This window comes from Apodemus sylvaticus, chromosome 5 (genome assembly GCF_947179515.1).
Source record: "Apodemus sylvaticus chromosome 5, mApoSyl1.1, whole genome shotgun sequence".
Classification (NCBI taxonomy): Eukaryota; Metazoa; Chordata; class Mammalia; order Rodentia; family Muridae; genus Apodemus; species Apodemus sylvaticus.
The window spans coordinates 51,382,650-51,407,624 of record NC_067476.1 but is presented as its reverse complement, the minus strand read 5'-3'; the positions used below and the strand labels follow the sequence as shown (position 1 = coordinate 51,407,624).

General features: G+C 43.4%; 1 protein-coding gene across 1 annotated transcript in view; it reads right to left on the bottom strand.

Annotated features, from left to right (window-relative positions):
- The window catches only part of LOC127684772 (plasma membrane ascorbate-dependent reductase CYBRD1), a 33,715-nt gene that overhangs the window by 6,893 nt on the left and 1,847 nt on the right, over positions 1-24,975 (bottom strand). The window contains exon 2 of the mRNA XM_052181619.1: positions 14,554-14,762. Within this exon, the coding sequence (XP_052037579.1) occupies positions 14,554-14,762 (209 nt within the window). The remainder of the gene's footprint in view (positions 1-14,553; positions 14,763-24,975) is intronic.

Below are 24,975 nucleotides of genomic sequence, written 5' to 3'. Positions count from 1 at the left end.
CAGCGGAATACATAGTTCTTATATCCTTGTTTTTGACCATTTTCACTCCAAGATCCTTGTTATTAACTCATTTCTTTCGTGACTTATCATGTGTGTCTGTTTTTTGATTTTTGTTTGGTTTTGTTTTTTACTCCACTAAGTCAGGGCCTCGTTATATAGTCCTGGATGTCCTGGAATATGCTATGTAGACCAGGCTGGCCTCGAACTCACAGAGATCTGCATGCCCATGCCTCCCGAGAGCTGAGATTAAAGGCCTGCACCATGACACCAATCAGTGATGTATCTGTTATAATCCTGGAAGGTGAAATGAGTTCAGAAGACATCTCAGTCAGACACTTGCATACAGAATCTTTCAGCAATTTAAATATTATTTTTACTTTTAAAGAAATTGGTCAACAAAAAAAAAAAAATTAGTCTTCAAAGGAAAGGGGAAGTGTTCCAGAATATTTGACTTTGTTGAAAGTGTTTTGGACTGTAATGATGCAGACATAATTTGTGGTAACGTTTGATAGTCTTTATTTCTTGTTAACAGTCTCAGTCTCACCAACTTACAGGTGAAGAGAGCATTGTCTAGCATAGTGGACTCAAGCTCAAGACATTCTTTCATGTGCCTATGTATATAAAGAAATAGATGTTAATTTTTTTTGTTTTTTTTGTTTTGTTTTGTTTTGTTTTGTTTTGAGACAGGGTTTCTCCATGTAGCCCTGGCTGTTCTGGAACTCACTCAGTAGGCCAGGCTGGCCTTGAACTCAGAAATCCGCCTGCCTCTGCCTCACAAGTACTGGGATTAAAGGTGTGTGCCACCAACAACCTACAATGTAATTTTTTTTTAAAAATATTTATTTCTTCCATGTGTATAAGTGTTTTGCCTGTATTTATGGAACTATTTGGGAAGGATTAGGAGGTGTGGCCTTATTGGAGGAGGTATGTGATTAGGGTTGGGCTTTGAGGTTTAAAAAGGCTATTACCATTCCCAGCCCCTCCTTCCTTCTCTCCCTTCCTCCTTCCCACTTTCAGATCAAGATGTGAGCTCTCCGTGTTCTTGACACCATGCCTTTGTTCTGTCACCATGGACTCTAACCCTCTGAAACTATAGCTCAGACTAAACACTTTCTTTTGTAAGTTGTCTTGATAATGGTGTCTTTCTTATCACAATAGAAAACTAAGGCTCTGCAGTAATTAGATAATAAAAATTTACTTTTGTAGAGAGTAAACAGTTGAGCTTTTCTCAGTTAGCTATTGCTCTCTTTAAATACCAGACATTTTCTACTGTGCTAGTTTATCTCACTTTAAGAAATAGATGTGTTATCCCACACTTTAGGAAATAGACGTGTTATTCCAGGCTGATCTCGAAACTCACTAAGCAGCTGAGAATGACCTTGATTTCTGACCCTCCTGGCTTCACTGCGGGGGGCTACAAGTCTGTGCCAGTGCCTTGCTATCTTTTTTTTAAGCTTTTATTGCAAAAAATCAGTCATGAGAGCAGGACTCATCTGTATGGCTAGCTTTCATGTCATACACTGTTTGCTTCTCAGGGTTAGGAGGTAGATTTGATGGCTCAGTTTAATTACAGAATTACACAGAAGCATTCCCACACCCCTACATCTTTCTGCATATCTACATATATGCACTCATTCCTTCATTTTTTCCATATATTTTGAAACCCTTGTTATGAACCGGAAGTTGTCTCGAGTGCTTGGTCTGCTACACAAGGCAAATCAGCTTTCTGTGTTCCTGATACTCATTGTATTTGCATGAGGCTCACTATAACATAGCCAGGTGTGGTGGCACATGCCTGGAGTCCCAGCACTTGGGAAGCTGAGACAGGAGAATCACAGCCAGTTCCAGGACAGGCTGGGCTCCATAAGACTTTATCTTTCAAATAGCCAAAGAGTGGGCAGTTTTGTGTGTGTGTGTGTGTGTGTGTGTGTGTGTGTGCGCGCGCGCTCAAGAAATGGCTCAGTGGTTGAGAGCATTTGGTGCTTTTGTAGAGGACCCAGGTAGGTTAGCTTTCTAGCCTTACATGGCATTTTACAAGTTCCTATAATTCCAGTTACAAGGGATCTGAATACCTTTCTGACTCCAAGGGCAACAGGCATGCACGTGGTACACAAACATACATGTAGGCAAACACTCATATGCATAAACTAACAATAAATAAATTGTATTTTATCATACTGTAGTAGCCGGTCTTTTGTTACAGTTTTCCCGTTACATCAATTGGTCCCCAATCCCACGGGTTCTGGTTGAGTTGATCTGGGTGGAGGCTGAGACCCTGTGCTTCTCATTTACCTGGAGATGCTAATACTGCTGTCCTGGCTTCGAGAAAATCGAGCTACTCCATAGCCAGGTTCCGTCCTTCACACTCAGAGGGGCAAGATGGCACTTTGTTTTCAAGGTTTAAAAAAACTCTAACCAGCGTCAGAAGAACATGTCCATAGATGTGGAGAACCAGATTGTGGTCACCACAATGGCAGCTCAGCCTCTGGCTGACATCTGACATCTCCCTGCTATGCCCCTTCCTCTCCCCCCTCCCCACCTCTGCCTTTATCACCTGCACCTGGCAACATCCCAGCCTCCTGTCTCTGCTCAGGTCAAGAGTGACCCTGGCTGCTAGGCCCAGTGGAGCGACAGCATCCAGGGCGACTGCACCAACAGAAGCTCCTGGCTGAGAGGAGCCCTGCGGTCAGTCGGCATCACCAGCAATCCTCCACTCAAGCCATTGTCCAGGGTCACTGAAGAGACCCTGCCAGCACACCAAGCGAACCTCACAGACTCCCAGAGCCCCTCTGGTGACAGTGGGGTTAGTGCTGCATCTCTCATTTTCCAGCTGTCTCTACAACCGGCTTCCTGCAGACCAGCTTTTAGATGACTGTGTCTTCCAGCCCCCTGCCCCCATTCCTTCCTTTTCTGATGCCATCTCATTAATATTTTTGCATGTCCAAGCTTCTCTTATATAAAGCAGAAGTCAAAAAGACAAACACCAGCTTCAGCTGGCTGCAGTGCTCCGCGGCTGCCCACACGGCCCACGTGCTCCCACTCCTCTCACTCAAAGCCCCTGACGGAGCCTTTCTACTTCCTCTTCTACTTCCTCTTCTACTTCCTCTTCAATCCACTGCAACCTCCTTTCTGCCTGCCAAGGTCGTCACTGACCTCCCATCACCAATGCTGATGGACAACGTCCAAATCGTGTCTGCAGATCTTCCCAGAGGCAGGCCACATCCCTCACATCCGGGCCACTCTTCCCACCACTTTCTTCCCAAGTGTCCCATCTAACTTTTACACCCTACATACCATCACTGTCTATCCACGGGCCTTCGCCATTACCACTCCTTCTTTTACCGACATAAAATACATGTTCTTGACTATGAAGATACCATGAGCCCTAGTAAAAATGAAAGCCAGAACTTTCAGATCACAGAGGAGCTGACCATAAGCATTTGCACTACAGGGACAACAGCTGAGGAGACACCTCAGTGTGCCCGGCCTAGGGTTGGGCCTTTTCAAGCATGATTTGGTTTTATGATGGACCATAAGCATTACTACTGCAGGTGAGAAGTTAAAGCCACTCATTTAAGTCCACCACCTACCCAATGGAGGGGGCTGCTTCAAAAAAGTCTCACCCGTGTGGTGGTGGCGTATGCATTTAGTCCCAGTGTTTGAGAGGCAGAGGCAGATAGACCTCTATGAGGCAGCCCAGTTTGCATAGGGAGTTCCAAGCTAGCCTGGGCTATAAAGTGAGACTCTGTCTTAAAACAAAAACAAACAAAAAGCCAAACCCAAATAAACAACAACAAAACAAACAAGAAAGCAAAAAACAAACAAATAGACTCTCCCTGATTAGAAAGCCTGTGTTTGTAAACACCGCATGCTCTTCCCTGGGGAGTAAGGGAGAAGCCACCAGCCATGGTTCCTTCCTCTAAACAAAACCAAGAAGGGTTGTGAAACCAAATTTCAGAGAAGTCCAGTGAACCAGAGGAAGTAAGAATCCAGATATTTCAGAGCACGGAGAACGCCCAGATGATAAGCACATTTTTATTTCACTGCTTAAAATTAGAACCTACTGATGTCATTGATTATATTAACAGATTAAAGAAGAGAAATACTATTTATCTCAACAGAGAAAAACACGCAGTGAAAGTCCAGATTCCCTCCTGACATACAAAGAACAATGGAATCTTATGAACCAGACATAGGAGGTTGAAAGCAATTGTGCTTCCCAGAGAGCTGCTGGAAACACACAAGACTCTTCAAGACAAGAGTCGGGATTCTCTTCTCTCATTCCATACCTTTCTACATACTTCCAGAACCTTCCCCATATCCTCCTGCACTGTCTAGGATGCAGAGAAAAGAACACGACAATGCTGTCATTGCAGGCAGATGGCAGGAGGAGGGATAAGTCGGGGAGGGGCTGTGAAATCATCCACGCGGGGATAAAGGGAGGGAGTGAAGGGAGGACTCCACAGTAAAGTCATGGGAAGAAAGCAAGGTTGAAAAACTAACTCCATACGAAAAATGATCCACTTGGTTGCATTACAACCAGAATCTCTACTTATGGGTGTATGGGAAGAGAAGGAAAATGCAAGATTCAAAGGGGAAGAAAATATAGTAACACACTCCAATAAGAAGGAATCGGATTCATAATTCCCGCAAATCCTTAGAAAAGAAATGCAAATCTATTTTATAAATGGACAAAAGAAGCAGATGGGTATTAGAAAATGAAATGAGTGTTAGAACCACAAAAAGGCATCTTTTATTTATTCATTTAAAGTCACACACTAGTCTCAGGACCTCTGGAAGAGCAGCTGGTGCCCTTAACTGCTGAGCCATCTCTCCAGCACCCCAGCAAATTTCATTATGCACAGTTCTGACATCCAAAGTTAACATTTATAATAATCCCTGATTATTAAGGCTCCTTCTAGAAAGTTCCTAATGCCCACACAAACATATGTATGTACGTGTATATAACATAAACAAAACTCTCTCTCTCTCCCTCTCCCTCTCCCTCTCCCTCTCCCTCTCCCTCTCTCTCTCTCTCTCTCTCTCTCTTTCTCTCTCTCTCTCTCTCTCTCTCTCTCTCTCTCTCTCTGTGTGTGTGTGTGTGTGTGTGTGTGTGTCCTTGGAACTCAGGTCATCAGGCTTACAGAAAGCAACTTTACCCACTAAGCCATCTCACCAGCCTGAAGGCATCGTTTTATACTCATTGTTAGAAAATAAAAGTTTGAACAGGAGGCTTCTTGACAGTGCTGTGCCACGTGGGAACACACCCACCCTGCTGGTGGGAAGTGGGAACACACCCACCCTGCTGGTGGGAAGGTGTCCGGGAGCAACCAGTGCCAGGGGATGCTTGTGCGTGCTGTGTATTCATGTGCTGACTTCTGTACCTTGAGATCTGGTTGCAGTGCAGACTTTGGTGTGACTCAGTATTTTGTAAAAATACTCCATCACCTTCTAATTGGCCAAATAAAGAACTAAATAGCCTATAGCTTGTCAGGAGAGGTTAAGATGGGACTTCTGTGGAAACTAGCAGAGTCGCCATTGGGACACCAGTCGAGAAGGAGATGCCAGAATGAGGCAGAGATGTCAGGGGACCAGATGCGTGGCTGGGAAATAGTTTAAGGCCAGCATTGCAGGGTTACACTAGCTCAGAATCTGCCCAGCTACCATGCTGAGGCTTACAAATAAACATTAAGGTCTCTGTGTCATTGTTTCCAGCAGGGGCAGGCATAATAAAGCTCCATGCTTTTATGAACCACTTTGGAAAGAAATCTCACATTATCATTGTTGTGTGTATAATTCCCCTGGTGAGGGTGTGCTCAGAGACCCCACTCCACCCTGCACAAGAATGAGACATGGTTCTGAAGGTGGAATATAGCAGCGTTTGTTACAGAAAGCAATTCAAAGTAGCATGAATGTCTAAAAGCAGAAACAAGGATAAATAACTTTGTGGTGCATTTGTATGGTGGTTATTCAAAAGCAGAAGTATGTGACTGCATGTTGTCACAGATATCTGTAATCCTAGAGCAGGGGATGCTGAGGCAGGAGAGTTGTGTGTTTGAAATCAGCCTGAACTACATAGTGAGATCCTGTCTGCAAAAAAAATAGGAGGTTAGAGGCTAGAGATGTAGCTCAGTTGGTCGAGTGTTTGCCTAGTGTGTTGGTTAGTTTTTAACTTGATGCAGAGTAGAGTCATTTGGAAAGAGGAGGCCTCACTTGAGGAATTGCCTCTATCAAGTTGCCTACAGGAAAGTGTGTGTGGGGGGGCACATTCTTGATTAGTGACTGATACGGGAAGGCCCAGCCCACTGCACTCCAGCACACTGTAGGAGTTTAAGGTGATGTAAGAAGCAAGCTGAGTATGGCCAGAAGAGAACTGCAGTAATGGTCGCACAATGGTCTCTGCTTCAGTTCCTGCCTCAAGGTTTCTGTTTTGAGGTCCCGCCCCAGTTTCCCTCAATAACAGATAGACTCTGCTCTGTGAAGTGTAATAAACTCTTTCTTCCCCAGCTTGGTTTTGCTCAGTGTTTTATCACAACAACAGAAAGTCAGGCTAGGATACCTAGCATGCACAAAACCTTGGGCTCCATCCCCAGTACCACATGAATTAGGTATGGTGGTACATATGTATCTGTGATTCCAGCCCTTGGGAGATGGAGGCAGTAGAATCAGGAGTTAGATCATTCTCAGCCACGGGGGAAGTTGAAGATCAGCGTGGCCTCATGAGATAATAAAAAATATTAACAACCAAACAAAAAGTCTAGGTGACAGCTAAAGGAATCAACGGTGTTGAATTAGTTGCCCTAACAAAGTTGTGCACTGGTTAAAATGATGACTCACTGGTTGAGAGCACTTGTTGCTCTTGCAGAGAACTTGTGCTTGGTCCCAGCACCCACATGGTGACTCACAGTCATCCATCCATAATTCCAGTTCCAGGACATCTGATGCCCTCTTCTGATCTCTGAAGGCACCAGGCATATAAGTGGTGCACATACATACATGTAGGCAAAACATACATGTAAAAATAGTTTTTTTTCTTTGTCTTTCCACAACAGGGTTTCTTTGTATAGCCCTGGCTGTCCTGGAACTCTCTTTGTGTACCAGGCTGGCCTTGAACTCACCTGCCTTTGCCTCCCGAGTAGTGGGTAAAAGTGTGTGTCACCACAGCCCAGCTTAAAATTAAAAATTTTAAATTAAAACCAAAAGTTGGAATTGAATTTGGAATATAGTATAAAACATTTTTAAAAGTTCAGTTAAAAAGGTAACATGAGTGTAGCAGCTGCTTTTCTGTTGCTGTAACAAGATACAGTGAACAAGGAAACTCATAAAGTAAGCGGGAGTTAATTTTGGCTAAGAGTCCCTGAAGGAGAAGAGAGTGTGTTTCACCACAGAGGGCAGGTGGGTGGTGACTGGATCCATGGCCGGAACAGGAAGCTGAGGCTCACGCCTTCCAAGCAAGGCTGCCACAGTCAGCATGAGCGAGATGCGCTGGGAGGCCTTTACCCTCAAAGCCTGGTCCCAATGACAGACTTCCTCCAGCATGTCTGTGCTCCCTAAAACCCCCAAACAGTGCCCCTAGCTCCACAGACTATGGGGGACAGAGAACAACACATTTACTATTTTGTGTTAATATGTTGATTCACAGTCTGTGGTAGAGGTATAAAGCAGAATCACAGAGTGAGGAAAAGGTAACCTGGTTACTTCTGTGGACAGGAGCAGCTCCAGAAGTGTACCCTAGACTGGGTGAGGAGAGGGTGAGGGGTCCTGTTCTCTAAACTAGGTTGGTCACGAAATCATAGAAGTTTCTATGATTACGGCGATTCGAAACTTCTGTATACACATGTGTGTGAACTTGAGCCTATCTGTTTTTTAATGTCCTAGGAGGCTAAACCTCACAGGAAGGAAAGAATTCTGGGCTTGAAATGCTCCCAGACCATCGGGCTGTTGTAGGTATTATAGTCTGCTGCCTTTTTCTAGTTTGTTAATCCAACAATCCAGACACCAACAGTTTGTCAGGCAAACCCAGACTTTACAGTGGTGAACTAAAACTCCAGCAGAATATCTAATCTTTTTTTTAATTTTTTTAATATTCTTTGTTTACATTCCAAATGATTTCCCCTTTCCTGGTTCCTCCCTCCCAGAAAGCCCCATAAGCCCTCTTCCCTCCTCCTGCTCCCCAATCAACCCTCTCCTGCTTCCCTGTCCTGGTATTCCCCCACACTGCTGAATTGAGCCTTTTCTTCTTCTTGGGCATCATTTGATATGTTAATTGTGTCTTGAGTATTCAGAGCTTCTGAGCTAATATCCACTTATCAGTGAGTGCATACCATGTATGTTCTTTGTGATTGGGTTACCTCACTTAGGATGATATTTTCCAGTTCCACCCATTTGCCTAAGAATTTCATGAATTCATTGTTTTTAATAGCTGAGTAGTATTCTATAGTGTGAATATACCACATTTTCTGTATCCATTCCTCCATTGAGGAGCATCTGGGTTCTTTCTAGCTTCTGGCTATTGTAAATAGGGCTGCTATGAATATAGTGGAGCATGTGTCCTTATTACATGCTGGGGAATCCTCTGGGTATATGCCCAGGAGTGGTAAAGCAGGGTCCTCCGAAAGTGTCATGCCCAGTTTTCTGAGGAACCACCAGGCTGATTTCCAGAGTGGTTGTACCAGCTTGCAATCCCACCAGCAGTGGAGGAGTGTTCCTCTTTCTCCACATCCTCGCCAGCACCTGCTGTCTCCTGAGTTTTTGATCTTAGTCATTCTGACCGGTGTTCAACATCCTTAGTCAGCAGGAAAATGCAAATCAAAACAACCCTGAGATTTCAGAATATCTAATCTTAAAATCACTTCCTCTTCATCCTCTGAGCTAGCTTTGTTCCTTGGGTTGAGCTGGAGCAGCACAAACTGACCTCATAAACTAAGATCACATTGTGCCGGAGGGGGAGCCAGGGTGTGTGTGTGTGTGTGTGTGTGTGTGTGTGTTGGGGAAGGGGGAGTTGCAACAATGTGGCTGAGACTAAAACAGTGGCTCTTGGGAGGAGAGGCATACTGTCCTCTGTCCTCCAACAAGTGAGGTTTTCCAGCACAGTGTCATTCACAGTGACACTGTCTTTGCTGGGAAATTAAAACCACTCCCTCTGTACTGAGGATTTCCTTAGGCCCCTCACATATACAAGGCTAACGATCTACATGGGCTCTATCCCCAGACCCTCTGTTTCACTGCATTTTGAGACACTGACTCACTAAGTTACAGGGATTGGCTTTGACTTTGTGGTCCTTCTGCCTCAGCCTCCTGAGTATGTAGGATGTCCAGGCCCCTGCTCTGTTTTCTTTGTTGTTGTTGTTTATTTTGCTTTGCTGACTTGCCCTCCTTTACTCTTTTAGTAAGCTCTTCCCACAATACCCTGCGGGTGGTGAAACATGTAAGATCCTGATACAGACACCTTCGCTGCAACTCAGAACACAACTTGACTCTCCGCACTCGAGTCTCAGAAGTGCTTTCCGCTGCACCAGTGATCTGAAGAGCCTTAGCTCTCTAGTGGCTCTTAAGTCAGCTTTCCTAGAAATACCTCAGAATGGGTCAGTTTAATCTTGATAAACCAAGCTGCATTCTCCCAAGCCAGCTCAAGTACTCCGGCGAGCATGTGCCACCACGCACACGTGGCGGTTTGACCTACAGGAGCCAGTTCTCTCTAGACATAGGACCGAAGGACCCGACTGCCTGTCGTGGTTGCTGGCACTTGGCAGTGAGCATCCTCACCCACTGGGCGGTCTCTATGAACCCCAAGGTTTCTCTATTTGGTTGACTTTTTAATTATTATTTTTTCTTTATTCATTTTTATTGTATGAATGCTTTGCCTGCATGAATGTCTTTGATATGTGTGTGCCTGGTCCCTGTGGAGATGAGAAGATCAGATCCCCTGGAATAGGAGTTACAGATGGCTGTGAGCCACTGTTCCAGGGCTGGGAATTGAACCCAGATCCTCTTCAAGAGCAACCAGTGTTCTTAACCTCTGAGCCATGTCTCCAGCCCTGACTTTTTATTTTTAATGTTTAGAGTTGCTTGTCCACTGACACATGACATAGGACTATTCCCACAGTTCTCGTGTCACTTCTGTTTACTTTGATGCTTCATGCCACATACATTTTTAAAAAATTGTATATAAGTATGCATTTCCCCCCATATGGCTTTTGAATTTCTTATCAACTTTCTAGCCTCACCTGTCTTGCACCATACAGATTATACACATCACCCTTTTCCTTGGCATTGGTTTTTGTATTTAGGTCCTTAATCTAGACATCCACCCCCCCACCTTTATGTGATATGGTATGTTTGGTTTACCTAATGCACAGACTCGGATAAGTAAGTGTTATTATAAGATAAAAAATTTTCTCTGGGGTCCTTCCATCCGTGTTTGCTCACGTGCCCATAACCCAAGGTGTCCTTTCATTTCTGTCTCAAAAGTTTCTTGGTTATTTTTAGATATTTATTCTTCTGCATAAAAGTTTTTATGATTCCCTCTAGGTTTAAATAGAAGATTATGTTGAACATAGCTTTTAATTGAAGAGGGAAAGATATTTTTATGTTATTTTTCTCTTTCATTATCATGGTAATTTTATGATATGTTTGTGGTGGTTTGAATGAGAACCGTCCCCATGGGTTCACAGAGACTAGCACTATTGAGACGCGTGTCACTTGTTGGACGAAGTGTGTCACTGGGGCAGGGGTGGGCGTTGAGGTTTTAGAAGCTCAAGCCACGTGTCTCTCCCTTCCTGCTGCCCCCTGGTCCAGATGGAGAACTCTCAACTACCTCTCCAGCACCACGCCTGCCTGCTATTACCCTCCATGCCAATAATGCACTGAACCTCTGAACCTGTAGGCCAGCCCCAACTCAGTGTTTTCTCCTGTAAGACTTGCCTTGGCCATGGTGTCTCTTCACAGCAATGGAAACTCTAAGACAATGTTCTATTTCCTGACGCTACTTTATAGTACTTTATATATTCTGCTTATAGATACCATGCTTTTTTTTTTTTTTTTACTATTTGAAGATATTTATTTATTTATAGATTTATTTATCATATGTGAGTACACTGTAGCTGTCTTCAAACACCAGAAGAGGGTGTCAGATCTCTTTACAGATGGTTGTGAGCCACCATATGGGTGCTGGGATTTGAACTCATGACCTTTGGAAGAGCAGTCGGTGCTCTTACCCGCTGAGCCATCTCTCCAGCCCCGATACCATGCTTTTTACTATTCAGTTTATTTTTAGCTATAATCTTTTTTACCCTTTAATAAATGGGGTCTACATGTGTGTGTGTGTGTGTGTGTGTGTGTGTGTGTGTGTGTGTTTGTACATGTATGTGCATGTGGATATGCAGGGCCCTGTGCACATATATGTGCACGAATGCAGAGGCCATAGGCTGATGCTGAGTGTCTCCCTCTATCATTCTCCATCTTACTTTTTGAGACAGCCTCCCTGACTAAACCTGAAGATCACTAATTGGCGTGACTATCTGGCAAGAATGCTCCAGGAAGGTGTCCATTTCGCACCCCTCTCTAGTGCTCCACTGTGTCTAGCTTTTTAAATAGGCATGGGGGACTTGAACTCTGGTCTTAATGCATACACAGCAAGCACTTCACTACCTGAGCCATCTCCTGAGCCCCAGCAGGTTCTATTTTTACAAGGCATTTTCTGCTGGAGTAGGTAAAAGTTATATATGCCCTCTTAAATCTAGCTGCCACTCCAAACTCGACTTCTAGTCATCTGTTGGTCTCTAGATGCACATTATATGATCTATAGCCTGATAAGGGAGTCAAAGTTAGTTATTGCTTATTTATAGATTTTCCTCCTCTTGTATATTAGTTAAGACCTCTAAAGCAGTGCTGATGACAGCATGGAGGCAAGTATTAATGTCTTACTTGTGCTATTGATGGAAGTCTCCTTAGTGTTCTGGTTAATCTAATTCTGCTGTTAGGTATTGGTAATAGCAACCATAATCACAGATGCATCCTCCTGATGTGTAGCACACAGTAGGTCCACAGCCAAGAAGAGCTCTCAGCTTTCCAGTGGACTGGAATTGTTTAAAGTGCTCATGTCTTAAAGGTCAAAGGTCTAAAGCTATCCAGATATGATGCCTTTTTAATCCCTGGATTTCATGTAACCTTTGGGATTTTTTCCCCCTATTGTTGTTGATCTTTATATGGTTCCTAATTTTTTTTGGATCAAATTTAGTAGTTATGTTTGGCAATAGGGAAATTCCTTTTTCTTTCTTTAATTATATAATTAGCTATATCTATTTGGGGGTCCTGGGACCTGAATCTGAATTGCACAGATACTCAGCACATACTCTGCCTGTGAGCAATCTCCAGGCCTTATTTCTGCCTTTTAAATAGAATCATCTGTCCCAACCTAAGGCCATTTTTGTCTGTGATCATATCTGTGAGTTTTGAGTGTTGCATATTTTATGTTTAATCAGGTTAGACTTGTTTTGACTTAGAATAAGGATTCTTATTTTTGTTAAGTTCTTTTTGTTGTTTGCTTGAGATAGGGTCTCACAATGTAGTACTGGCTATCCTAAAACTAGCTACATGGGTTAGGTTGGCCTTGAACTCACAGAGATGCTTCTGCTTCTGCCTCCAAAGTACTGGAATTAAACCATCACAGTAGATTCTTTGTTGTTGTTGTTGTTGTTGTTGTTAACTTCTAAATTCTCTCTAACTTACATATTAAGATACAAAGCAAAGAATAAAAGGTTATGTGGTGTGTGGGTGTGTGGGTGGGTGTGTTTTAAAGAAACCAGACTAAAAGCCATATCTAATAAGAATCTTCATTTATCTATGTATTATTCATTGTACTACTTAGCCTGTTACTATGCAAAAATAGGTGTGCCAAAGAAACTTATATGACACAAGAAGTAAAGGAAAAACAATGAATGGCAGTCACTGGAGACACCCACTTCTGTCATTTCACAAAACCCAGGGGCACTGACTGAACAAGTACCTGGGGAAGGGCGTCTAGTTCTGTCCACTTAGCCACTGCACTCAGAAACGGCCAGGGTACTTAATCTACAAGGTGGAGCCTGGTGCCATCCATATGACTAGATCAGTAGTAAAGTGAGAGTGTGCGTGTCTGAAGACCTTTACAGAAAGCCAAATATGAACTTGGGTGGTTTCATCTTTACCCTCCTCGGATTAAATGGTCCTCCACAGAGAGTGCTCACACACAAGCTAGGCCATCAGTCTGGGAGTTGTGGAAACAGTGAAACTAAATGCTGGTGGGGACCTGAGTCAGCTCTGCCATGGCTCAAAGAAGACTCCTTCCTGCTGTATCCCAGAGCCTGTACCAGGTATCTCCTCGGAAGGATGAAGGGAAATTCTTAGCATGGCACAGCCTGTGGCTACATGGCTGCTTTCTGCCTTAGCATAGTGAAGGCTAAGGGAACTGACTGTAAGACAGACTATAGAGCTGAGCAAAGCCCTACAGAGATGCTAGTGTTCCAGATAAGTCCCCAAACAACCTCTGGACTCCAGTGGCGCCTGCCATTGTCACTCCTAAGAGGAGAAGTCTCACTGGCTGGTGACAACAAAGAAAGGGTCTCTCAGATCCACAAGAAAACTCTCAGGGAAATTACCCTGAGGACACATGATGTGAGCAGGCTCAGCTGTCCAGTTCAAGCCTCACTGACTGACCACCGTGGATACAGGATTTCCCCCCTGCACCTTCCCCCTGCCTGGCTCCTTTCCATTCCAAACCCATAACTCCAGAATGGCTAAAAGATTTAAATAATGAAGAATGTCCGAAGAGATTAACCATTATTGAGTGAAAATGTATCATGATTCAAGGTTTTTAAACTATATATTCATTTAGAAGACAAACAGTCAAGGTCTCGTAAGCGCCTGGGTAAGGTTTGGGGTTCTCTGCACATTCATCCTGGTGTCTCACTCTGTAGCCACAGAAAAATGACGTTCACAATGATCCCAACCAGGAAGCTGAATAGACACTGTGCTAACAAGGAAGGACACTGCATCAAAACCATTTACAAGGATTTTTCAACAACACGGTAAAGAGCCTAAGAGACTCAGAATATTAATTTTTATTGTTATGACATCAAACTGCTGAATAATTATCATGCACCATTAAATTTCATTTCAGTGCAATGTTTTTAGAATACATCCCTTTACCAATACACGCAAAGAATAAATAAAATAATCACTATGCCTTCAACATCTCACAAAAGGTTAAAACATGAAAATCAGTGTTATCACTTGGAAAAGGTTAGCGTAAAGATGCAGTAGGGAATGTGGTAAAGGAACACAGCTCCCGCCTAGGCTAGTTGCTTCAGAACATGGGACTGAAGTCTGGACGATGCGAGTCTAGATGTTAGGAGATAGCAACTTCCCTACTGATGGATATCACAATGATAAATCACACAGCTGAGTTCGTACGCTGTGAATTCTGAGGTTCATTGTCCCCTTAGGGCAAGAGTTATTCTGGACACAAATGGAAGAGCAAGTTTAGAAAATGCCCGCCGTCAGGGAGGCACTGACCTGTTGGATGTAGAGGATGAGCGCTGTCAGTCCAACCCAGCTGTGCAGACTGTACATGTGGGGGATTTTTCGGACATTGTGGTACTCAAACACGGCCACCACGGAGATGATGGCAAGGATGGCAGCCACGGCGTTTAACCCCGCGTGGATGGATTTCATCAAGAGCTTGCTACATTTCCAGGTCCATGGCAGTCTGTACACGATGATGGCTACGGAAACAAAGTAGTTTAAAAGTCGACACAAAGTAAATCATTTGGCTGGCTGGACAGTATTTTTTCTGAGGGACGCTCCCCCTTGGCTTTGCTTCTCCCAGCCTCCCCCATCTCTGTCTGTACTCCTTCTCGGTCCCCCATGCTGCCACCTCACTCACCACTGAGTGTATGCCCCAAAGAAATGGATACACGTATTCACCAGCAGACACCACGGTTGGCACCACCACTTACTGAGATGGCTCGGAAGAACAAAGTACTTGCCACCAATCCTGATGACCTGAGTTCAATCCCCAGGACCCTCATAGTGGAAAAAGAGTTGTATACTCATGCAGAGACAGACAGACAGACAGACAGACAAAAGAGAAGGGATAGAGACAGAGACGGAGAAGGGAGGGAGATTACATATTCATTCCCTGTTTTAGCATTATCTAACACACACACACACACACACACACACACACACACACACACACACACAGAGTATCAAGCAAATATTCAAAGACAATTGTACTTCCAGTTAACCGTTTGATTTTTCCCAGTACAACATAGAGGAATGTGCCAAAACTTCACATAAAACCGAAACCTTCATTAATTGTTAAAACTTGCTTCTTTCTCTCTTTTCCATTATTTCTCTCAAAGCTTGACTTTGAACCATCTGCTTTCATGCAAAAGAGCGTTTCTTTTGTGGGTTGTTATTTTGTTGAGAGCCAGAATCTGACTATCATTACTCAGGCTGCTCTTGAACTTCTGACCTCAAGAAACACTCTTGCCTGAGCTCTTGGGTGGCAGTAGTTTTAAACTGGTTGCATACTAACGTTCCTTCTCTGGTCATGGCAGCAAAGGAGCGTGCCTAACCCCTCACTGAGGACTGCAGTCTTCAACGCAGTTCCTATTATTTACCTGGGGGAGAGCCAGGAGGCAATTCTGAAGTGGATACATGCTTGCCTCTGGCCAAAATGGACAAAGACAATTGTTAGTGAGGAGTCTTTGTGGTTCTTCCTGTGACTTTTTTGTTTCCACTAAGGTTGGGTGCCTCCAACCTCCCCGCTCCTGCCTTAAGACTGACTCTCCTCAGCTGTAAGTTCTAGATGTTATTTTTTTTATGTTGTTGCCAGTCTTAACAAGCATTCACTGGGTGGTAAGAGCAGAGGGTGTGTGTGTGTGTGTGTGTGTGTGTGTGTGTGTGTGATGTTCTGTGTGGTTGAAAGGATTTATAGTTTTAATGTTAAAGGGTGTTTTTTAAGCTTGCAAATCCAGTAGCCAGTCAGGCTTAATCTTCATGGCCAGCTGTGCTGCGAGCCACACAAGAGTTTCCCACATCTGTCCTGGCTTCCCACATCTGTTCCTGCTTCCCACATCTGTCCAGGCTTCCCAGAGGCTCTGCTGCACAGCTGAGAGTGTTCAAAGGAGCTGGGGACAAGTGAAGGGTGGCCGGGAATGCTGTATTTTTCAAATGCTGTTTACACATTTTTCTAAAAATATATAAATATCCAAAATACCATCCATTTGAGGAAAAATGAGTGAGCTTAACAAATCAGACCACATTTATTAAACAGGAAGTTCCCCCAAGCCCCCAGCAGCAGTAAGACTGCCTGGAGTGGAGTGCGGCTGGGTTTGCTCTCTGTGAACCCAGACTCCATCCCTGAGGTCCAGTGAGAAGGTGGGCAGGAAAGGGAGCAGGGGCGGTGCACGAAAGCCAGGCTTCTGCTGGGGCTCTGACCCGAAGGACCACTCCCTTCAGGAACCAAGGGGAACGTGAGCATGCCTGAGACAGACACCTCTAATGCCTTCAGGAGAAAAGCAGTGGGTGGTGGAACATGCCACCACAAAAAACATTAAAAACAAGAGAGGAGGAGGGAGCTCATAACTGCATGTCATTTTTCTCAAGTCTATCAAGATGAAAAGACAGTCATTTCTTTTTAATCATTAGAAAATTCACTAGATACTAGTTGTATAATCAAAACTCATTGATTATATTGAAGTACATCAAAACTAGTTGTCTAATCAAAACTTATATCCATAAGAAAATATACACTGACTAGGAGGGGATCTCTGGTTTGACACCAACTTTCTTCCCACACACAGTTATTCAACACATATGTGTATATTTATGTATGTATATGTATTTATGTATATATGTATGTGTGTGTGTGTGTGTGTGTGTGTGTGTGTGTGTGTGACGAGTCTATCAAACTGAGATCAGGTGAGGGATGGAGGACTTAGGGGCAGATAGGCCCCCAGACAGAGAAAACACTTGATCATAGTTCTTCTCTACCTAACCCTTGTGACTCATGAAGGAAGAAACATGTCTATCAGATATTAGCTTGAGCCTGTCACAGATTGGGAAGTCACAAAGTATCTGTGAAAAAAAAATAACAAAGAAGCAGTTATTCTTATATTCTCGGCACATAAACAAATTTTCATGTTTGTTTTGTTTTCAATTTCATTTTTAAAAAGTAAGAGCTAGCTGGAGAGTATGGCTTCCATCTGTCATGCCAGCACTGAGAGATGGAGGCAGGAAAATTGCTGTGCATTCTAGGCTAGTCTGGGTTACAAAATGAGTTCCAGGCCGAACTGAGCTGCAATGAAACCATTTAAAAAAAAAAAAGATATATTTGAACATTGAATATATTTAAGCCAAACACATGATCTTCTGCATTGCGAAATAGTTAGGTTAACCATTTATAGTTCGTGACAAACTGACATCAGTTTTGTTGTGACAGATCCTCTTCTAATATCTATTTGTGTGTGTGTGTGTGTGTATGCTTGTGTGTGTGTGTGCATGTGTGTTTACACTACTGTATTTGTGTGGAAGCTATAGGACAACTCACAGAAGTTAGTTCCTGCCATTTAATGGGTTGGGGATCGATTCATCAAGCCTGGCCGTAAGCACCTCTACTCACTAAGTCATATCACCACCACCCCCATCCTCTTTTAAAAAGGAGAGCCGGCGAAATAGCTCAGAGGGTAAGGCAGGTCCTGTGCAACCATGGGGACTTTACTTGTGGCTCTGGGGTTGAAGCAGGTCCCAGGGCTTGTCCCCAGGGTCCATAGAACACGCACACATGTACCAGTCAAAATCTCAAGACAAAATTCAACGCAGACACAAATGCTAGTTTCTGTAAGATCAAATGTGGCTTTCAAATAAATAAACGCATTCTGCTCTTGAGCCCACTTCAGCAAGAGGAGAATTTAAAATCAAGAGTAAGCCATTGAGTTTGAAGTACCCTGGAGTCTTCAATCCCTTGTGTGAGGCCTCCTTAAGGATGGTGGGCCATTACACTCTCCTTCCCTCTTAGAATAAAGCATTATTTTCCCTCTGACAGAATGTTCAGAGCAGCAGCAGCATCGGTCCTCAGAACTCACTTCCTGTGCACCCACACTTCCTACCCAGAGGATCTCAACTTTAGATGGGAGCAAAGAGCCCTCTTTAAAATCCTGTAGTGGCTAAAGCAAGTGGAGAAAATTGCAACGCAGGCAAATGCCGAGAAACTGAAATGAAGACAGTGAGGTGGGCAAGCGGCTCAGTGTCTGGCTCTGAGGTGACTGAAGTCACAACGGCAGATGTTTATTAGCAAATTTATGTATGAGAAGGATCAGGGCAGAAAGGATTAACCAATCAGATAGACATTTTAAAATACTGAGGAGCATTTTTAAAATATTTATCTTTATTTTATGTGCTTGGGTAATTGGCTTGCACGAATGTCTCTGCAAGAAATACCTAAGGAGACCAGAAGAAGATATTGGATCCTCTGGAACTGGAGTTGCGGACAGCTGTTAACCACTGTATGGGTGCTGGAAATTGAACCCCAGTCTTCTGGAAAAGCAAACTGTGCTCTTAAACACCGAGCCATTTCTTTAGCCCCTATCCAGGAGTTTTATGTCATTAGAAAAATTTGCTGTAGTTTCTTGTACCCCACACCAATATTATTATACATTAGGAAAAAAAACTGGACCTGATCTAACTCACTTGCTTGACCACTCCTAGGTTTATAATTGTTCAAATGAGGAGTTGAAAGTATTATCCCAGCCAGTTCTAAGCATTAAGGAATTACTGTAACCCTACAATCAACTGGCCTGAAACTTGGTTTGCAGACCAAGCTGACCTGAACTCACAGAGATCCTCCTGCCTCTGCCCATTGAGTGCTGAGACTTAAAAGGCATGTATCACCACACCAGCTATAACCTACATTCTTTAAAAAAAAAAAAAGTCATTACTCATCTCTACCCAAAACAAATGGGAACAGTACTTACAGAAAAGACAAACCTATCTACTTTCTTTCCTTCCTTCCTATATGAAGGAGACAACTCCAAAATATGATGAGCAATGACTCCACCAATGTCACCCATTCCCAGCCCACTGCTCACGTTTTATACAGCATTTGGCATTTAGCAGCTGATATATACATATATATGCTTATGTGTACACACACACACACACATACTTCAGACACAGTGGCACATTCCAGTTGTCTCAGCACCCAGGACATGGAGGTAGGAGGATCACTGCAAGTTTGAGGCTAGCTTTTCTGCAAAGACAGTTGCAGGAAGCCAGGGTCACACAGGGAAACCCTCTCTCAAAAAAACAAATGCCAATCGCCCGACTAAGATCATACATGAGATACAGAGTTAGGAGGAAACTCTGATAAGGACAGTCAAAGGCTGTCATCACTTCAGCCCTTTTATAATGTCAAGAAATTTACCGCGTGCAAGAAAACTACAAAAGAGAAAGATGCCCAGTTTGTCATTGTTGTTAAAAGGGATCTAGGACATTTTAGAGAGACCTTGAAGACACAGACGGGAACTCGGATGTTTTGTTCCTCAGCACACGAGTCTGTCGTTTTCTTGACAGTCGTTGTTTGCTTTTAATCAAGTCCCTCCCCCTTTATTTTTATTTTATTTTTTGTTTATTTTTACTTTATGTGCGTGTGTGTCAGTGTGAGGGTGTCAGATCCCCTAGAACTAGAATTACAGACAGCTGTGAGTTGCCATGTGGGTGCTGGGAATTGAACCCAAGTCCTCTCAAGCAACAGCAGCCGGTGCTCTTAACCTCAGAGCCATCTCTCCAGAATCTATTATTTTTAATTATGCGTAGGCATGTGCAGGTGAGTACCCACAAGGCCAGATGAGCTGGGTCCACCAGGAGCTGGCGGTGTAGACACTTATGAACCACTAAATGAGATTCCTGGGAATCCCACTTGGGCCCTCTAGAAGGGCAGTGTGTGCTCTTAACTGCCGGGCCCTCTTGAACCACTTTTTAAATATCTGGACTCTCTTGGCAAAATGGGAGAACCTGGTAGCTGTGGACCGGCATTCCCATATAACCACACTCCCCTGGGGCTAGGTGGGACTCCTGCTCTGCCACACCTCTGTGTTTCAGTCCCCACCTCTCCATTCATCCCTATATTTGGCCACATGAGGATGCGACCTGGGGTCACTTGTCCTCCTAAGAGTCACATGTTTCCAGTGGTATTAGGCAATGCCGCTTACCATAAAAGCCCCTGGCTGTAATCTGGGGCTATGTTTTGAGAACCGGAAAAAAAAAATCCCCATAAAGTCTTGATGAGAATGGCAATACTTTGGGTTTCCCAGAGAGCAGTGGTAATTGCTATATCTTGTATTTGTAAGGCTACTGTGACAAATTACCACAAACTTAGTAGTTTAAAAGAACCAAAATTTAGGGGCTTCAGAAATGGCTGAGTGGTTAAGAGCACCTGGTGCTCTAATTGCAGTTTCAAGGGACGTAATACCCTTCTGTGGAATACACACATGCATGCAAAGCTTTCATACACATTAGATAGAGAGAGAGATGGATAGACGATAGACAGACAGACAGATAGATAAATTAATTAATCATTAAAGAAGGAGAACCAAAATTTGGACCAGCAACATGGTCCAGTGGGAAAAGGAGTCTGTAGCCAAGACTGATCACCTGATCTCAATTCCTAAGACCCACACGGCAGAAGGAAAGAACTGATTCCCACACACAATCAATCTCTCTCTCTCTCTCTCTCTCTCTCTCTCTCTCTCTCTCACACACACACACACACACACACACACACACATGTCAAAGCGCTGATGACCTTGCTCTCTCGGGAGGGTCTATGAGAGAGTGTATTACATCACTGTCTCTCAGTTGGAATGCCCCGATCTGTGGTGCTCCTCAGCTTGCAGACCTGCCACGCCTCTCTCCACCCCTAACTCCCCCTGGCCTTCCCTCTGAGCCTTGTCTCTCACCTCCTTCAGCTTCCTCTAAGAGGGGAAACGAGTGACTGAGCATGTGGCCAGTTCATTTGTCAAGGGTGAGTTCATTTGAAGTTACATCTGCAAACACCATAGGATTGGAATTTATCGTTTGGAAGCCACTTTCCAACTACCACATAATCCTTGAGGGATCCTGGGAGCCAGGTCTATACAGTGTGGACAATGATGGTTCCTGTGGGGTGTGGGAAGTTTAAGATCTGATCCCTCCAGTATGGGTATGATCTCCCAGTATTTGAACTGTCACCTAGTAAAACGAGTGTGGGTGACTAAAGAAGGCTGTGTGGGTAGCTCCATGGACTGCTGTCTCCAGGGTACCTGTTGTGGAGTGCTGTAATCTCTAGTTCCTACCTATGTCCCGCTGAGCTAGCTGGTTTCCACAGTGGCTCCAGAGGTCTCTTGTGTAGCAGAGGTATATAAAGTTTGACTGGAGAAGGTTCTAGAAAGAAGAGGAGGGAAGGAATCATAGACTTCAGACTTCAGTGTTGACATACATTTCAAGTTCTATGGAAGGACAAACACACACACACACACACACACACACTAAGGCAGCTGTCAGGAAAAGGCTACAGAGTCAGAGTGCAGGATTTCGGTGTTTAGGATTTACTTAGTTACTTTATATAGGCATGTTTTGTCTGCATGTATGTATGTACGCTACATATATGCCTGGTCCTCTCAGAGACAAGAACGAGGTTTCAGACCCTCTGGAACTGGAGTTAACAGATGGTTGTGAATCACCTTGGTGTTCTGAGAACTGAATCCAGGTCCTCTGCCCAAGCAGCAGATGCTTCTGACCACTGAGCCATCCGTCCAGTCCCCGAGGGTGTGGGTTTTTTAAGATGGTAGATATAAAATGTTGAAGCTATGCCAACAGGGGTAGAAATTAACAACACAAAGTAGGAGCGTTGATGTAAAGTACTGTGCAGTTGTGCAGGCAGGAGGAGAGGAGGCAACTACTGAGGCAGTCACAGGCTATTGACCAAGAAACCTGGGAACAAAGATGCATTTCCATTATGACAGGGCTCCTTTCTTCCCTGGGTTTGGCTAAGTGGCGTTTCTAAACTGCTGAGCAATCACTGGGCAAGAGGGAAGGTACTTTTACTTTAGACGCTGCTATTATTATTACTATTACTATTAACATTACAAACGAGTGGCTGTAAAATTGCATTTTGTTACTAACAATTTAATGATGAGACAGGAATAACTCACTCAACAGTGATTTATTGCCAGGAGTGTAGCTCAGTGGCAAAACGCTGGAGTGGCATGTATAAAGGCCTGGATTTGTTCCCAGCACAGGAAAAAAAAATTCTCATAAACTAGAGAGAGAGGCTTGGAATGCAGCTCAGTAGGAGAGCATTTGTCCAGCGTGTACAAGGCCTGGAGTTCACTCTCCAAAATCATGGGCAGGGGGGAAGAACAGGAAAAAAAAACCTACTAACCAATCATGTTAAGGTGTTAAGAATACAGAAGGCACAAAATAATTATATTTAAAGTACTCTGTTGGTTCCATTATAAAGTGACTCACATGTGAATTTTTGTAACTAAAACCTGTTTTGAGGTGCTCTGGACTGTCCCTTCATGCCATGTGAAACCCCCATTTCCCAGGTTCTGGGAGACTTGGTCATCAAGGCTTCTTCCCCAGATGCCTCCTGGAGAAGCAATTTGAGGATTTTTTTTTTTTTTCCTATTCTCTTCTTTGCCAGGGTTTAGTGCATGAGCCTTTTCAAATATATTTAAGTGATCTTAGAATTTGGTCACTTATAGATCCATTAGGAGGATATTCCAACTGCCTTTAGTAAATGTTCTTTTCTTTCTTTCTTTCTTTCTTTCTTTCTTTCTTTCTTTCTTTCTTTCTTTCTTTTTCATCTTTTAAATGTTACTTAAATGAAGTTAAATTCTCTCACAAGACCAATCTGAGATCATTAAGCTATTTAATTTCCCTCCCTTCAGCTTCTGTCACAAAGGCAGTTGCACATACAGAGAGGAAGGAGTGTAGAATTGCCAAGACCTCTTTTCACTAATGTAGACGCCTGAATTTTCCACTTTTCACTAAAGAATCCATTCCAGCACACTGAACCTTTAAAAAGGTCAGCAGCCACTTGGAGAGCGTTCGATTGTTTCCCTCTGAGGCCTTCTTTACAATGGCCAATTTCTCTGGTTTCACCGAAGTATTTTTATTTCACAGGAAGCATTTAGAGAAGTACAATGCCTTGTCTAAACTCTTCCTCATTCATGTCATAGCATGGCTAGATTTCACATCAGTCTGAGTTTTTATTTAGCTGAGAGGGGTGGTACACACCTGTAGTTGGTGGGTGGCATGCACCTGTAGTCTCAGGACTTGCAATGCTCTAACAAGAAGATCCCTTGCACAGGATTTCAAGGCCACTCTAGACACCATAACAAGTGTAGTTTATTTTTTCAGATCCCCTCATATCCAGTATACTTTAGGAATACATATATTTCCATAGGTATGTCTGGTACGTGAGAGGGTGACAAAGGGAAAAAAATTTACCTTTTCATTTCTTTTAAAACCTTTTTGCCATGTGCGGTTTGCCTGCCTACATGTATGTGTACCACATGCATGCCTGGCACCCATCACAGTCAGAGGAGGGTTAGGATCTGCTGTAACAGGAGTTCCAGATGGTCATGGGTCACCATGTGGGTGTTGGGAATTGAGCCCAGGCCCTTTGGAGAGCAGCCAGTGCTCTTAACAACACAGCCTGGTCTTTGTAGCTTCTTCCTGCATCTTACTCCATTCATAAAGGTGCCAAGGACCCATTCTTAATTTTAACAGTAAGTATTTCAAATACTGTTTGCTTAACACATACATAAAGTACTTTAAACTTATAGCAGTGATTGTGTATTAGCTATCCCTGTATCAGCTCCAAATGCCAGTGTGTAGGAGGTACAGAATAGATTGTATCACATCCTCTACTAGAAATATAACATCTCATAGCATAAAAATCCCTGAAGCAGGGGCTGGAGCAGTTAAGAGCACCAACTGCTCTTTCAGAGGTCCTGAGTTCAATCCCCAGCAACCACATGGTGGCTCACAACCATCTGTAATGGGATCTGACGCCCTCTTCTGGGGTGTCTGAAGACAGTGCTGATGTACTTATATAAATAAATAAATTTAAATTTAAAAAAATCCCCAAAGCAATTACACACAATAAAATGCCCTGCGGCAAGATCGGTAGTGTTTGACCTGTGTTTCCCTCACAGCCTCTAAAGTCAACTTCAGATGTCTCTAGAGGGTTTAGGATGGTTCAATAGTTTTCCTGACTTTACAGTGGCTTGAAATCCCTGTGTACTCAGTAGACACTATACTTTAAGTTTTGATCTATCTAATCTGATTTTTGATCCCGGCAGTGGCAAAGAGTGAGCCACTCAATCACAAGAATATAAACAGTAACACTCTATGGTATACAGTAATTGCTAAGCTATGAGGCAGGTGTAGCAAATGCATCTTCAACTTGCAACTTTGGATGGATTTACTGAGCACTTAAGACAGTTCTAAACAAAAGAACTTCCATGTTTGTTCCTTTCATTGCCACTTTCCCAGTGATGGGATGAGGAGTATTTGTGGGCCAAAGTATGGAAGAACTAATAAGAACTCTGCATGCTGCTACATGTATGAAAAAGCTAGTTAATGTTCATTAGCTGCTTTATGTGATTAAAATGTGTTGCAAACCTAGAATCCTTGTAAACAGGATTAGTAATGTTAACCAGACAAGCAGTAGAACATTAGCACAAAGAGACTTACTGAGCTTAAAAGGAACAAGCTTTGTCTAAGAGCAGCAGATGAAATATTCCAGTACACCCACAGAAACGTTTTTTGCCCCAAAGTAAGTAAACAGATTAAGTGCAAAGTTTAGAGAAAGTAGAAAATCCTCTTAGGAATAAAGAGTAAAATGTGTTCCAATATGAATGGACAGTCCCAAAGCATATT